Here is a 14,723-nt window from a genome sequence, read left to right as displayed (position 1 = left end):
TTTAGTCCCGCGAAGGTATGAAGAAAAACTTTTCTTTTATTTATATTTTAAACTGCCAAACAAACCTTAAAAGAAAATACTTCCTAACGAGTAACGGAATGAAGAGAGTGACTTTATGACTGTGTGAGCTTCTGCGTATCGCAACACAACGTTGGAGTTCAAACGCGAAGACAAAGTTGCGTTCTTTGAGTCCAATTCGTGGTCCTTCTTCATACTGTGCGACGAGTTCACGAAGAGAAGCAGAGAGATAGGCGAGGGAGCTAGGGTTTCGTTTTTTGGATAAATTTCCCGTTTTTTTATGGTTTTTGGGTGATTGGGGGAATCAGGCAATGGCGTGCGTGTACATACCGGTGCAGAATTCAGAGGAGGAGGTGAGGGTGGCTCTGGATCAGCTCCCCAGGGACGCTTCTGATATCCTCGACATCCTCAAGGCCGAGCAAGCCCCTCTCGATCTCTGGCTCATCATCGCGGTTCGTCTTTTTTTCTCTTTAGATTTTAATTCACGACATTGTTGATTTGTTGATATTTAATTTCTCTAATGCAAAACGTTGAGTATGCTGTTTACTTTGTAATTGGTAATCGGTAATGCTGCAGAGAGAGTATTTCAAACAAGGAAAGCTTGAACAGTTCCGCCAGATTTTGGAGGAAGGGTCAAGTCCTGGTAATCATTCTCTTATTTTCTAATCCTGTTTCGTACTTGCTATTAGGTGCTCAATGTTTATCATATTGTGTTTAAATTATGAAATAATGTTGGTTATTATTATTTTCTTGGGGGCAGAGATTGATGAGTATTATGCTGATGTTCGATATGAGAGGATTGCGATCTTGAATGCTTTAGGGGCCTACTACAGCTACCTCGGGAAAATTGAGACAAAACAGAGAGAAAAGGAGGAGCATTTCATATTAGCCACCCAATTTTACAACAAAGCATCGAGAATTGACATGCATGAGCCTTCAACATGGGTTGGGAAAGGTGGGGCATCACAGAGCTTCTTTATGTTTTTATTTATCTTACTAAAGATTTGATTCCTATCTACTTAGAACCTGCGATGTGTTCATGATGAGAACTAAAATTCCCAATGACATTTTCCTTCCTGGATTTTGGATTTGGACTGTGTGTTTTGGATGTCCTGAGACTATCTTAGTAGTTTATCTATAGTTTGATATCCTAGCAACTGCTTGATGTGGCATCTTAGAGTCTTTAAGAACTGGTCTTTTGTTCCTCTTGTTCCTGTCAAAGTTGTGAACTATGGAATCCAAAGAAATATTTTGTCTATGACACACAAAGTTGCTTTGTGTTCTCAATTTCTGTTCTGAAACTTGCTGGTTTCAGTTTGTAATGCATCTGCTGCTTACTCATACTATTATTGGTGTAGCATTCTCAATGAGTGCCACAAATGGATCTGATAATCTATATTGCTGAACTGATGTAGGGGAATTTTTTTTTTTCTGTTGGAACCTGAGCCATGTTCCCTGCATCGTAAGATACTTCAAATTTTATTACCCATCTTCTGCTTGCAGGTCAGCTTTTACTGGCTAAGGGTGAAGTAGATCAGGCAGCTGCTGCATTTAAGATTGTATTAGAAGGAGACCGTGATAACGTTCCTGCCCTTTTGGGTCAGGTATATACATTGAACTTCTCTGCTTAACAAAGTAATTAAGCTTGCATTTTTTCAAGGATCATATGCATGAAAATGTGATCAATATTTCGGCATATGCTGCATTTTATGTAAATTGGGGATGGCTTGATTAGTGGAGATATGCTGCATTTGTTGGAAACAACTTTCCCCTGATATCTGCATTTGTTGTAAACAAGTTGCCCCTGATATCTGCAGGCATGCGTTGAGTTCAATCGTGGGCACTATTCTGATTCACTGGAGCTGTACAAGGTTTGTAATTTTCATCCACTGTTTGCCAATGGGAAGAAAACAAGAATATATACTTTCTCAACCTCCAGAATTTGTTATTTATGTTTGAATTGGTTGGGGTTATGGCTAGCTAGCCCGCTTACTAGCAGCAATTTGGTAGTTTATATAGATAATTTCATTTAGAACACAAATTATTGTTTTAACTTGTATTATTTGATATTCAACAAAGAGGGCCCTGCAAGTGTATCCCGATTGTCCTGCAGCTGTAAGACTTGGCATAGGTCTTTGTCGTTACAAGATGGGTCAATTTGAAAAAGCTAGGCAAGCCTTTCAGCGCGTTTTACAGGCAAGTGATATCAGCCAATTAATCATGCATTAATATCAGGTGAAGATGCTTTTACATGCTACAGTTTTTAACTTCATGAATTTATACTTGCAGTTAGATCTAGAAAATGTCGAGGCTCTTGTTGCACTTGCAATTATGGATTTGCATAAAAATGAAGGTACAACCAGAAAAGAAAAACATTTTTATATTCTTCTTAACTGAGTACTGTTTTGTTCAGTTTGATTGTTATTATTTGTCCATACTTCTCTCTTTTCAAGCAGTCTAATATTCGGGCTGTATTGTATTGATAGCTGCTGGAATAAGGAAAGGAATGGAAAAAATGCAAAGAGCTTTTGAGATATACCCTTACTGCGCAATGGCCTTAAATTATTTGGCAAACCATTTTTTCTTCACTGGTCAACACTTTTTAGTTGAGCAACTGACTGAAACTGCACTTGCTGTAACCAACCATGGACCGACAAAGTCGCATTCCTACTACAATTTAGCACGATCTTACCATAGCAAGGTCATTAATTTTAGTCATGCATACTTTCATGTTTCACTTATGGCCCTCTTGGATTACTAATGGTAGCAATGTTTGTTTCCACTGGCTTGCAGGGCGACTATGATAAGGCTGGGATGTACTACATAGCATCTGTCAAGGAAATCAGTAAACCCCATGAATTCGTATTTCCTTATTATGGTCAGTTACCATCAGTCATAAGCAATCTTCTGTGCTTTATACTATTCATGAGTGTGCTATTATGGCATAGTATTAGTAATGGTTTTGATTGGTTTTATAATTAATAAATCTTCTATAAGACTTTAACATAATTTCTTTCTCTTTTGTTGGTGGTTCACATCCTCTGTTTTTCATTGTTATTCTATAGTTTATGTATTCCTATCTTTGCTATCATCACTATTATACGTGTGGATGATATGAACATGAAACAAATAGGTCCTCAAATGTTTTCAGTTTGAAGCTTGCCTGGTTGTGTTTGACTTATGTAAATTTATACCACATGGCTTAGATGCATCACATTACATAGAACACTAAGCCTGTTGCTTTGCATAATTCAAGTAGGCCCATTAGTCCGTTACTATGACATTTTTCAACATCATGCCAAAGTCTGCATGATGATGCAGGATTTATATCTGTTTAACATCTTTCGCATTCACCTAGTTCTCTCCATAATTTTAGGCTCTTGGTGACAGGTTTAGGACAAGTACAACTGAAGTTGGGAGATTTTAGAAGTGCACTATTGAACTTTGAAAAGGTTTTGGAGGTTTACCCTGATAATTGTGAGACATTGAAAGTGAGTTGAAATGAAAGTATATTAGCATCAATGACTATTTTTAAATTTGTTTGAGTTTGCTAATTTTCCCCTTTCATATAGGTTCTTGGGCACATATATGTTCAGCTTGGGCAGACTGAGAAGGCCTTGGAATTTCTGAGGAAGGCTACAAAAATTGACCCACATGATGCCCAGGTAATCAATCCTGTTTATTATTTTGACAGATTTTTGGCCTTGTGGATATTTTTTCCTAGTGAGAAACTGAGAATTGATTTGTGCGAATCCGCTAACATGATACTTATGTCCTCATGTGCCTGACACTTGCTGTTTATTTTTCTCTGGTGAGAATTGATCTGTGCAAAAGTTGACTTTTCTGTTTATTGATGTGTTCCACTCTTACATAACTGTATCTCCGTTTATTTAAAAGAAGTGTACTATGCCAATTGTTAGGGGTTCTTGTGTACATTATTTTCATCATTGTTTTACTCTCCATTGTTCTTCACACATCAAAACAGTTATAACATTAATAATTTTACATGTTTAGTAGAATGCTCCACTGGAACCCGTATAAAGTTGTGTCCTTATGTCTAATCTGGCAACTGGCAGAGCCCCACATTCCGTGCCTGTTTTAATATTGATGCTTCTGTCCATGGCCAAGATAATAGTTGTTTTGGGATCGTTGCCATTTGAGGTGTTACAGGGTCATTTTGATGATGTTTCTTGAACTTTTAGTATGTATAGCGAGCCATATGCTTCTTTGAACATTTTATTTTTGTTTTTCCCTTCGGACTGTAATGCAGGCATTTCTTGATCTGGGAGAATTGTTGATATCATCTGATTCTGGAGTTGCTCTGGATTGCCTAAAAACAGTATGGATTTCTTGTTATTTTGTCCTAGATAGCAAAAGTTGTCATTCTTATATTGAATGGAGCTCTTTTTTCTCCTTCATTTCTGGAATCTAGTATTTTTCCACTCAAGAGTAATCAAAATGTCAAATATTACTGCAGGCACGTAATCTTTTGAAAAAGGAAGGTGAAGAAGTACCAATTGAAGTTCTCAACAACATCGGGGTTCTTCATTTTGAGAGAGGAGAATTTGAGGTTTGTGCAGTCTCCAAGTTTATGTGATGCAATTAAAATTGTTTGTGTGGAAGAGACTACATCAGCATGCAAAATTTGCAGTTTCATAAATATTGGGTGGATTTGAACAGTTTTAGGATTGCTTGTCTTGTTTTCTTCCTGGAAATCTTATTGTAATTGCTACACCAAATAAACATAGCTTGATGCATATGTATATTCTTCTATCTGTCAGCTTGCTCAACAAACTTTCAGGGACGCACTAGGTGATGGAATATGGCTGGCCTTCGTTGATGGTAAAGAAAACCCCCCATCTGTTGATGCTAATGCATCTATTTTCCAATACAAGGACATGCATATGTTTCATCAACTTGAGAAAGAAGGTCACTTTGTTGAATTGCCTTGGAATAAAGTCACAGCACTATTTAACCTGGCCAGATTACTCGAGTTGTTACATAAGACTGAAACTGCAAGCATATTGTACCGTCTAATTTTGTTTAAGGTATGTCTTTTCTATTTGTGCATGTGCTTGCATGTGCTTGCATGTGTTTGTTTTGCTTTATGTGTAATAATACCAGTATACCACCAAGGAAGGAACAAATATTATATACTCAGGAAGCCTAGTTTCACATGACTATATACTTATATCCCTCTGATTGATCCTGTGAAAGGATAACACTTTGGTACTCCTAGTTTTTGTCCCTGGTGATCTGGACTCAAAATAGACTTGCAGTACCTCAAAAGAGAAGAAATTTCATCCACATGCTGAATTATTAGGCATGAAATATGGAACATTAACCCTCACTCTAAAATTTCTTCATATACTGACTGTTGCTGTTGTGATTGTTTTGTGTCATCATCATTCATGATTGTTGTTTGGTAATATTATAGCGTGACTTCTTATATTCTTTTGTAAAAGTCTGTTGATGTATCATGGTCCAAATTTTCTTTCTTGAGTTGGTTTGCTTAAAATATCTTCTTCTTTGCAGTATCCTGACTATGTGGATGCTTATCTGAGACTTGCTGCCCTTGCAAAAGCTCGAAATAATTTTCAACTAAGCATTGAACTGGTTATTATTCTACTGATAAATCCCTTGACCCTAATGCCTCTCTCTCTCTCTCTCTCACACACACACACACATGATTCCAAAAGTGACAAGCTCCTTTTTATAGGTTAATGATGCTCTGAAGGTGAATAATAAGTGCCCAAATGCATTACTAATGCTTGGTGACTTGGAACTAAAAAACGATGACTGGGTTAAGGCAAAAGAAACCTTTCGGGCTGCCAGCGAAGCAACTGAGGGGAAGGATTCCTATGCCACTCTTTCTCTGGTGTGTGTTATTTTAGTGTGCATGCTTCTCTTATTTCTTTTCAGATATCTTGATAATGTGTAAATCACGTGTCTTTTTTAAAAAAAAATAATATGTAAATGATGACTTTTGGTATTTCAGAAACCTGTAGAAACTACATTTCCAGAAACTTTTATTTTCATGATTACATCTGTTGTTCCTCAAAGGGAAACACATGTGCCATTGTAGTTGTTACTTTAATACTATCTACATCTCATACACTTATTTGACACTGTTAGGGCAACTGGAACTACTTTGCCGCAATTCGCAATGAGAAAAGAGCTCCTAAGTTGGAAGCTACACATCTAGAAAAAGCCAAAGAACTCTACACTAAAGTACGTTTTTTTAATTGTTTTTCTTTTATTGTTGTCCTTTTAGTGTATGTGGTGTGCTTTATCAGTTATGTTTATGAGCTGGAGCTGTATGGCCTGAATGTAAATGCACATACAAGATCTCTCTTCATGTTTTGCATTGGTCAAGACAGTTTCGATCAATTTATATTCCTGTAATAATTTTGTTAGACTTGTGTTAATTGGATTATTGCTATTCTGTCATTGATTGGGTGATGTTAAGAAAATGTAGGTTATAGTGGTTCTTCATTATCTGAAGGAAAATAATTATGCATAAATCAGAGAAGACAAAAGGAAGCATTGGGGCACAAAAGGCAAAAATAACCATTTCATCTTACTCTTCATATTGTGTGGGCTGTTCTTTTACCATTTTGGTTCCTTTTCGGTTGTTTTTATCTTTTATGCTAAACCCAAAGATTCAAGTACATAAAAAGGCCATTGAGTGTGAAATCTTATTTTTTTACCTGATTGAGATTCGAGACTGAAATCAGATTCAATTTCATTATTATCTTACCACTAGGCGATTTTAGGTGTGAACGTGTAATATGACTTGTTTTTGTTAGTTGGCATTCATAAAATCATATGATTTTTACTATTTAGATCTATATTTTGACAACCATTATAACAGCAAATCTCATGGTTCTTTTCTTTAACTACCTTTTACACGCTTATAGGTCCTAGCTCAACATTCTGCTAATTTGTATGCTGCCAATGGTGCTGGAGTAGTCTTTGCAGAGAAGGGTCACTTTGATGTTTCAAAAGATATTTTTACGCAGGTATATACATTACCTCATTTTTAGTACATGCATGATTTAAAATTTGCTAAGGTTCTGTTTGTGTTTGAACTATTGTAGGTTCAAGAAGCTGCCAGTGGGAACATTTTTGTTCAGATGCCAGATGTGTGGATAAATTTGGCACATGTTTATTTTGCTCAAGGAAATTTTGCATTGGCTGTGAAAATGGTGAATTCCTCTCCTCTCTATTCTATTCTTTAATTTATTTATTCACTCAGATTCGTTTCATGACCGTATACATGTGCTGATGACTCTTGTTATCTCGCAGTATCAAAACTGCTTGAGGAAGTTCTTTAATAACACAGACTCTCAGATTCTACTCTATCTGGCTCGTACCCATTATGAAGCTGAGCAGTGGCAAGACTGCAAAAAAGCTTTACTAAGAGCCATTCATTTGGCACCTTCAAATTACACGCTGAGGTTTGATGCAGGTGTTGTAATGCAAAAGTTCTCTGCTTCAACCTTACAAAAGCCAAAGAAATCTGTTGATGAGGTTTGATAAAATTCTTCTCATCTGAAGTCTTCTCTCTCTCTCTCTCTCTCTCTCTCTCTCTCTCTCTCATGTGCACATACGTTTCTGTTTCATCAAAATTTGTATAAATTTTAGGTGCGGTCAACAGTTGCAGAGCTAGAAAATGCTGTTCGTTTATTCAGACAGTTGTCTGCTGCTTCCAGCCTTAATTTTCATGGGTTTGATGAGAAAAAGATTGATACTCACGTTGAGTATTGTAGTCACTTGCTTGAGGCTGCAAGAGTTCACTTCAAAGTAGCTGAGCATGAGGAGCAGAAGACCCGGCACAAACAAGAAGTTGCTCGTCAGATGGCACTGGCTGAGGAAGCCCGTCGTAAGGCTGAAGAACAGAGGAAATTTCAGGTTTGGTATTCAAAAATTGCTTCATTCTGTGTGTACAGTAATGGTTGTAGATGAATACATTTCTATGAGTTTACATCATCCATTACTCTTGTGCAACAGTTGGAGAGGAGAATGCAAGAGGATGAACTAAAACGAGTGAGACAGCAGGAGGAACATTTTGAGCGCATAAAGGTAAAGATTGATATCTGAATTGTCTGCACTGATACTTCCTTATTGGTATCCCCCAAAGTTGAGTGTGACAATTCTCTTTCAAGTCTTATGATGACGCTCAACTCAGGGCACCAGGCCAAACATGGGTTGGCTTGTATAATTAAATCATGATAACAACTATCATGGTTTTGCAGTCAAGTTGATCAAATTCATTGATCTGAAAAGTTTTTAATTTTTTTTTGCATAGAATTCTGAACCCTTTAACCTTGCAGATCACAGAATAATTCTTCAGTTCTAGAGAGAACTGTGTAGATTGCTTTTAAAATTTCATGTTTCTAATTTCTCCAACTTTTGTGCATCTTCAGGAGCAATGGAAGAGCAGTACATCTTCTTCTAAGCGAAGGGAAAGGTCAGAGATTGAAGAGGAGGAGGGTGGCAATAGTGAAAAGAGAAGGAAAAAAGGTGGAAAGAGGAGGAAGAAGGACAAGTACTCAAGGTCGCGCTATGAAACGGAGGAAGCAGAAGCTGAGATGATGGATGATCAGGAAGAAGTGGAAGATGAAGATGCCAACATGAGTTACAGGGAGCCCACAGGTCAGATGAATGAGCAGGATGATGAAGAGAATGCTCAAGATCCTCTTGCAGCAGCTGGGCTTGAAGATTCTGATGCTGAGGATGAGGTGGTAAAACTTATCTCTTATTTTGTTTCTGAGTTCTTTCAATCAGAGGCCACTGATATCTTAGCTAGGAATTTTTGTAGATCCTGCTAACATCTTTAATTTTCATTGCATGAGACTGGATGGAAATGTTTAGATTGGATGTCATGTGCCTCAGCATCAATGAATTTTTACCTGTATTTGGTTGAAATCAACCTGCCTACTGAATATTCCTTTTTGGCGGCAATTCATTGAAAGACAATTTTGTCACTTCCTGCTGACTGTAACATATGTATCTTTATGTTCTAGGCTGCACCTTCATCAACCGCAGGTCGACGGAGGCGGGCTTGGTCAGAATCTGATGATGATGATGAGCAACAAGAGAGGCAGCCAGAGTCCAGTCCTAGAAGAGAAAATTCTGAAGAGTTGCAGAGTGATGGAGAAGGCAGAGAAGGCGGTGATAAGCTGAATGGAGATGCTGCTCTTGACAATGAGGATTGAGATCCATCATCTTGTACTCTACAGGATCAGGAGTAAAGATGTCTGCAATTTTGATAAATTATGTCTTTACCATGAAGTCGTGAGCCATTCACAGAGGATCACTACATTGTTTATAGTTGCTCTTTGTGGTCCCCATAGTTCTAACAATACTTTTGCAGTGTATTTTGTACTAAAAACTCACAGTAATAGAAGCTTCCTTCATTCCCTCCTTAGTTTAGCCCCCAGCACTTTCATCTCATGTGCATTGCTATGGTTATAGATTCTGACTAGTGGAATATATCGGAACAATTACATGTACTTAGCGAAATCGGAGGTTTATTGGCTTAGCACCAGGATGGCGTAAAAGCATATTATGGGCGGGACTGAACATGTGGTTATTAGATGGTCATCTGTTTTACCATGTTTTTGGTTTCTATAGAGAATTGGACACTTACTTCATCCACCTTAAATAACATGTTTCATGTCCTTGCTTTAATGGATAAGCCTAGTTTCCAACAAATGCTTCAAACTTGTTAAGCTAGATACCATCTTGTCATGGAGGATATACCAAGGAGTGTGTGGTGCTTTTGTATTGTCTCCTTAATATGAAACGACAGTGTATAAGATGAGCTTCTACCTTTTGCTTTTCTTTTAAAAACTCTGAGATTGCTCTACATTTGGTGGTGTTTGATGGACAGGACACTGAGATGGGTGTGGACTACGGAGGATTGAAAGTGCACATCATCTGGTTCTCTGCCAACTGATTTAGTGTAGAAGTCTTTTAAGTCTGCAAAGATGCTGCTCAAGTCTGCAAACACTTCTGTTCTCTTTTTGGACCAATCCAACCATAGACCCACTCACCCTCCTGAGCCTTCAGAATAATTCAGATTAGTGCTGTTTCTGCTAAAGCTTCGCTGCCTCTGCCTATTTTGGCTTGTCTCATTTCTATGACTAAACATCTTTCATACCCATACACCTCTTTTTAAGGACCCAGTAACTTTAGTTCCAGTTACATTAGAATATTAAAGGGTCTTTTTTCTTCTTTTTCTTTTCCCTGCTATTTATTCATTTTATTTGGAGTAAAGATGATTTCCAAGCTTTCCAAAAGGTTAAGGCTGGCTTGCCTTTGCAAAACTGGGATTTAGTGGGAAAGGGTGTCCAAGAACTCGTATATAATGTATATTGATGTTCTCTTTTTTTTTTTTTAATTCTTTTTTCCAACACGTCTTATTGTGTGGCAGTATAACCAATCCATTAGAATTATACAATTATTAATATCTAAAACCCTCAATCCTAATATTAATAAACATGTGGTTCATCCCTATTATAATACATGGATTAATGTTTATGGGAAATTAAGGTTTTTTTACATTTTACCCACTTGAACTTTAAACTCAATCTCATTTCACTATCTAAAAAAAAATTGTTTCAATTTACCACCTGAATTAAAAATTTGTTGCAATGTACCACCTCTGGCTAATTTTGTCTAAATTTTTGTTAAAAATAATAGTGTTTTGGTCCTTTTCAAGTTCTTATTGTTAGAAAAAAAAATGGTTTTTTTACATTTTACCTATTTTAACACAATAAAAAATTGATTTAAAAAGACCAAAATATGTTTATTTTTAACAAAAGTTTAGATAAAATGAGGCAGAGATGGTATAGTACAACAAATTTTTAATTCAGGTAGTAAATTGAGACAATTTTTTTTTTAAGTAGTGAAGTGAGATTGAGTTCAAAATTCACGTGAATAAAGTGTAATAAAGCCGGAAATTAATATTAGCTAGATTTGGTAATAGGTGTGTAGGTAAGTCTTTTAAATTGTGTTTTGTACGGCGGATGGAAATAATGTCCATTGAGTAATATTTTGTGCCACATGCCAACTTTAGATGATGCAAGCTGATGAGTTATTTCTAAGGTTGAGTGCCAAAAAATACCAAAATGTAGATTCATTAATTAGCCTTAATTGAAAGGCAATGTATATATATGAGTGCAATGCTTGGGATCCAGCAAATATGTTCAGTTCTTTTTAATAATGAAGAATTGGCAAATAGCTCTTTGTAGATATTGACTAAATACAACTTAGTTTTGTATGAGCTAGAGTTAAAAGCAGTAGAGCGGCTGGCAATTTGGCATCTTTTCCAAAGAAAACATGCACCAACATATATTGGTTCCTCTGTTTTGTAAACTGATTCTTATACAGCTTTACAAACACACTAGACAGTACTGTATCTGCATTCTACAATTAGCAAAAGTATTGTATCTGTCACAGTTTATTGTCATATTTATAATTTTTTAAATAAAATTAAAACTTTTTTACCAAGGACTCTGGCCGACACCCAAGAAAGAATGGAAAGCCATGTTTGTGAGGGGTCTTTTTCTGTGTATAGTGGCTGGTGGGTATTTATGTAAGGTGATCAATGTTTGCCTTAGTTTGAAGATTACAAGGATAGTATGCTCTTTGCCAACATAACCTGGGTGAGCTCAGAACTGACAAATTAGCCAATCCTGGGTCCAGTCTCTTGGGTCCATTGGGTCCCCCTCAATTATGATTTTGAACAAACAAAACATGAATATGGTAGCCTAAAAATAACACAGATTTGCCTGACTCATTTGGAACTATTTATGAAGTAAGAGCAGGACATCAACCAAGATGGCCAGAGACATAGGATCCTTCACTGAAAACTCATAATCCCCATTCAACCACGTTCAACTAATAAAAATAAATAAAGAAAATAGTCCATCACTAATTAGACCTTACAAAAAACTAAAAATAAAAGGGACAGACACCAGGTAAGTACAATTTTGGCCCTTGATCCTGAAAACAGTACTGGGAAACTCAGTGATCATCTGCAAAAAACAAAAACAAAAAAACAAAATGAACTTAATAGAGAAAATCACAACTGGGTCTGAAGAATCAAGAACAATATACAACAAATTAACTCAAAAGTAAATGAATTAGGCAGTTACCATTACTTGACAAACAAAAAAGAGCACTGTAAAAAAGTAGTTACCATGATGGTTTCTAGGATTGAAGATGGGGAAGTCATGAGCAGAGGTTGGGATGGAGATTGAGAGCCTGGTGGTCGAAACTGATCCACTGTTTGATGATTTATTATCATCCAAATCAAGCCATGAATCTCTATCTTTCAGGGGCCATTCATCAAAGAAGCGATGAATGGTCTTCTGGGTTTCTTCCTTTCTCTCCATTTTGAAGTCACTACTCCCCAAAGCATAGAAGTACTGCTGATCTTGCTTGTGGTGTTTGGGGGTATCAGTGAAGCTCTGAAGCTGCAAGTGAGGGTGCTCACTCTGTAAACCAGAGCAGCTTCTCTGTTTTGAAGAGGAAGAACAACTCATTGTCAGTGGTGTGAGCTGCCAAGATTCATCTACAGATGAAGAGCCAGAGAAGGCTCTCACAGTCCCTGAAGGTTCTGAGAAGAATGCATGCTCATCCACCTCCTCTTTCAACCCATAAGCATACCTGTTTCTTTTTCCCAATAACAAAAGAAAATCACAACAATCAACATGTTAATACTCAAAGAAAGAACGTAAAAAAAATAGGCACCATAACTTAATTTCTCAGTTCATTTCTAGACAAACCTGCTGTATTCTGAGTTGGGTTGAGGATAAGAAGCAGAGTCCAAAAGCAAGGAGGTACTTCTTTCTTGATGTGACAAACCAGTTCCAGGAGGCCTTGAAGAAGGGGTGTGATGGTAAAGGAAAGGGTGATCAAGATGGGTATTGTAGCAAGAGTTGCTGAGGTGAGTGTGGTGGGTGTCAGAGGAAAGTGATGAGAGTGAAGAAAGGGAATGGAAGGTTGGGGTTGGTGTAGGGGGGTTCTTGTTAGTGATTGATGAGATGGCTGGTGCTGTTGATGATGGGTTTGAGTTTGAGTTTGAGTTTGTTGTTGTTGGTTTGAAAACTTCCACAGGCTTTCTTGAACGGTTTTTGCCTCTATGCATGTGTCTCTCACAGTATTTTGAATCAGGAAATGCCTCTTTTGAGCACCTCCATTTCTTTCCATCTGTTCTTCTGCATCTTCCTGGTTCTGGGTCTATTTTTCTCCCCAAACCCATCTGAAAACAGTTCCATCCAACTGCAAAATCCACAGGAACCTTCTCGTCAGCAAAAGCCAAAATACCCATTTCAAATTTTAAATTTAAAGTTACATACACAAACAAACACACACAAAATAGCTAGAGATCAGAGACAGAGAGGTGTAGTTGGCTTACTATGTGAAGGGTGATGAGAGAAGAGCTTAGAAGGCAGGGGAGAGTCCAAGCAGTTTCTTTTGATGGAGAAGAGGAGATCAGGTGGGATGGGTATGCCTGAAACCATGTACTTGTAGATGAGAGCTTGGTGTTCAAGCTCTTGCCACTGAGATGGAGTGAAGGGAAACCTGCTGCTTCTCCCACTCATCATTGAAGAAGAGGTAAACAAACCAATAAGGGGAGAAAAAAAAAAAGGGAAAAAAAGAAAAGAAAAGAAAAGCAAGTTTCAAAGTGAACAAGGAAAAGATGAAACCAAAACTAGTTTCAGACTTCAGAGTGCAGTGAAGAAAGAGAGACAGGTTCAGAGGAAAATAGAGAAGCGGGTGTGCATGATTCAATACTACTAGAGGAGAGTGAGGGAGAGCGGCTTTGAGTAGAGTAGAGTAGGTATATTTATTTCAGGGACCATTTAGCTGCAGAATCTTCTGTACATGGATAAAACTAATGGTTCTGATTACAGTGTTGCATGCCACCTCCTCTCTCTCTCTCTCTCTCTCTCTCTCTCTCTCTCTCTCTCTTTCTCTCTCCTCTCTGCTCATATTATGACTGCACCTCTGTTGCTTCTGGTTCTGCAGGCTAAGCTGCTGCCTCAGTGGCAGCTCTTGTCTCTGACAACTCTACGGAAATCCATAAACTAAAGGAAAGTGAATAAAGAAATGGGTTGTAAAAAAAATAAAAAATAAAAAAAGAGAAAATTTATAATATTATTATTTATTATTATTAATGTGTCTGAGTCTGGGACTATACGAGTTGGTGTCTGAAGCCAATGCCTGTCTGAGCAGCAGATTGTACGGTTTGGGCTTTTACTTCTACTAACTCTTTTACTTTTTCTGTTCCTTTACCTCAGACCCCAGTACCCCCCACTTACAATCTGGCCTTTTTCAAATTCGGAAATTTAGAAAACGAGTGATTCAGAGCAGGACCTCTTTTGGGTTCTGATCAAAACAGCAACCCTCACTCTCTCTCTCTCTCTCTCTCTCTCGCTCTAGTTTATGGTTTGCTTTGTTTCAAATGCTCAGATTTACACAGTTGGTTTTGTTGTCTTCTTTATAAGCAAGAGTGTGTAACCATTTCATGTCATTTAAATCTTATGATTAATGGTCAATGCCTATCCTCAGAGGACAAGAACCCCTTTTTTTTTTTTTGGTTCACATTAGCTTATAACTTTATAAGCTTATATCAAAATAACCCAGATTTTCAAAAAAAAGTATAGAAGGTAAGAAATTCTTCACTT

At 37.3% G+C, this 14,723-nt stretch overlaps 2 protein-coding genes across 3 annotated transcripts; one reads left to right on the top strand and one right to left on the bottom strand.

Annotated features, from left to right (window-relative positions):
* Positions 1-107: 107 nt before the first annotated feature.
* ELF8 (binding protein) lies at positions 108-9,644 on the top strand. The gene is made up of 24 exons (XM_086243483.1): positions 108-470; positions 595-661; positions 779-973; positions 1,522-1,622; positions 1,836-1,889; positions 2,098-2,214; positions 2,308-2,371; positions 2,505-2,719; positions 2,812-2,896; positions 3,409-3,509; positions 3,591-3,683; positions 4,289-4,357; positions 4,496-4,588; positions 4,800-5,066; positions 5,554-5,634; positions 5,738-5,896; positions 6,154-6,249; positions 6,939-7,040; positions 7,119-7,226; positions 7,327-7,551; positions 7,666-7,932; positions 8,032-8,103; positions 8,448-8,762; positions 9,048-9,644. Exons 1-24 carry the CDS (start codon positions 330-332, stop codon positions 9,237-9,239), a joined length of 3,279 nt encoding a protein of 1,092 aa, XP_086099609.1. The 5' UTR covers positions 108-329; the 3' UTR covers positions 9,240-9,644.
* Positions 9,645-11,764: 2,120 nt separating this feature from the next.
* LOC147285087 (growth-regulating factor 1-like) lies at positions 11,765-13,968 on the bottom strand. 2 transcript variants are annotated; one of them, XM_086244936.1, is made up of 4 exons: positions 13,451-13,968; positions 12,819-13,314; positions 12,230-12,705; positions 11,765-12,065 (listed from the first exon to the last, which is right to left on the bottom strand). In XM_086244936.1, the coding sequence occupies exons 1-4, from the start codon at positions 13,638-13,640 to the stop codon at positions 12,055-12,057; spliced, it is 1,173 nt and encodes a 390-aa protein (XP_086101062.1). In that variant the 5' UTR covers positions 13,641-13,968; the 3' UTR covers positions 11,765-12,054. The 2 variants fall into 2 exon arrangements, with proteins under 2 accessions (XP_086101062.1, XP_086101063.1); XM_086244937.1 differs by having other exon boundaries at positions 12,230-12,699.
* Positions 13,969-14,723: the final 755 nt, after the last annotated feature.

This window comes from Dryas octopetala, chromosome 5 (genome assembly GCF_963921425.1).
Source record: "Dryas octopetala chromosome 5, drDryOcto1.1, whole genome shotgun sequence".
In the NCBI taxonomy this organism is placed as follows: Eukaryota; Viridiplantae; Streptophyta; class Magnoliopsida; order Rosales; family Rosaceae; genus Dryas; species Dryas octopetala.
Note: the sequence above shows the minus strand (reverse complement) of the source record. Positions and strands in the feature narration are given on the sequence as shown.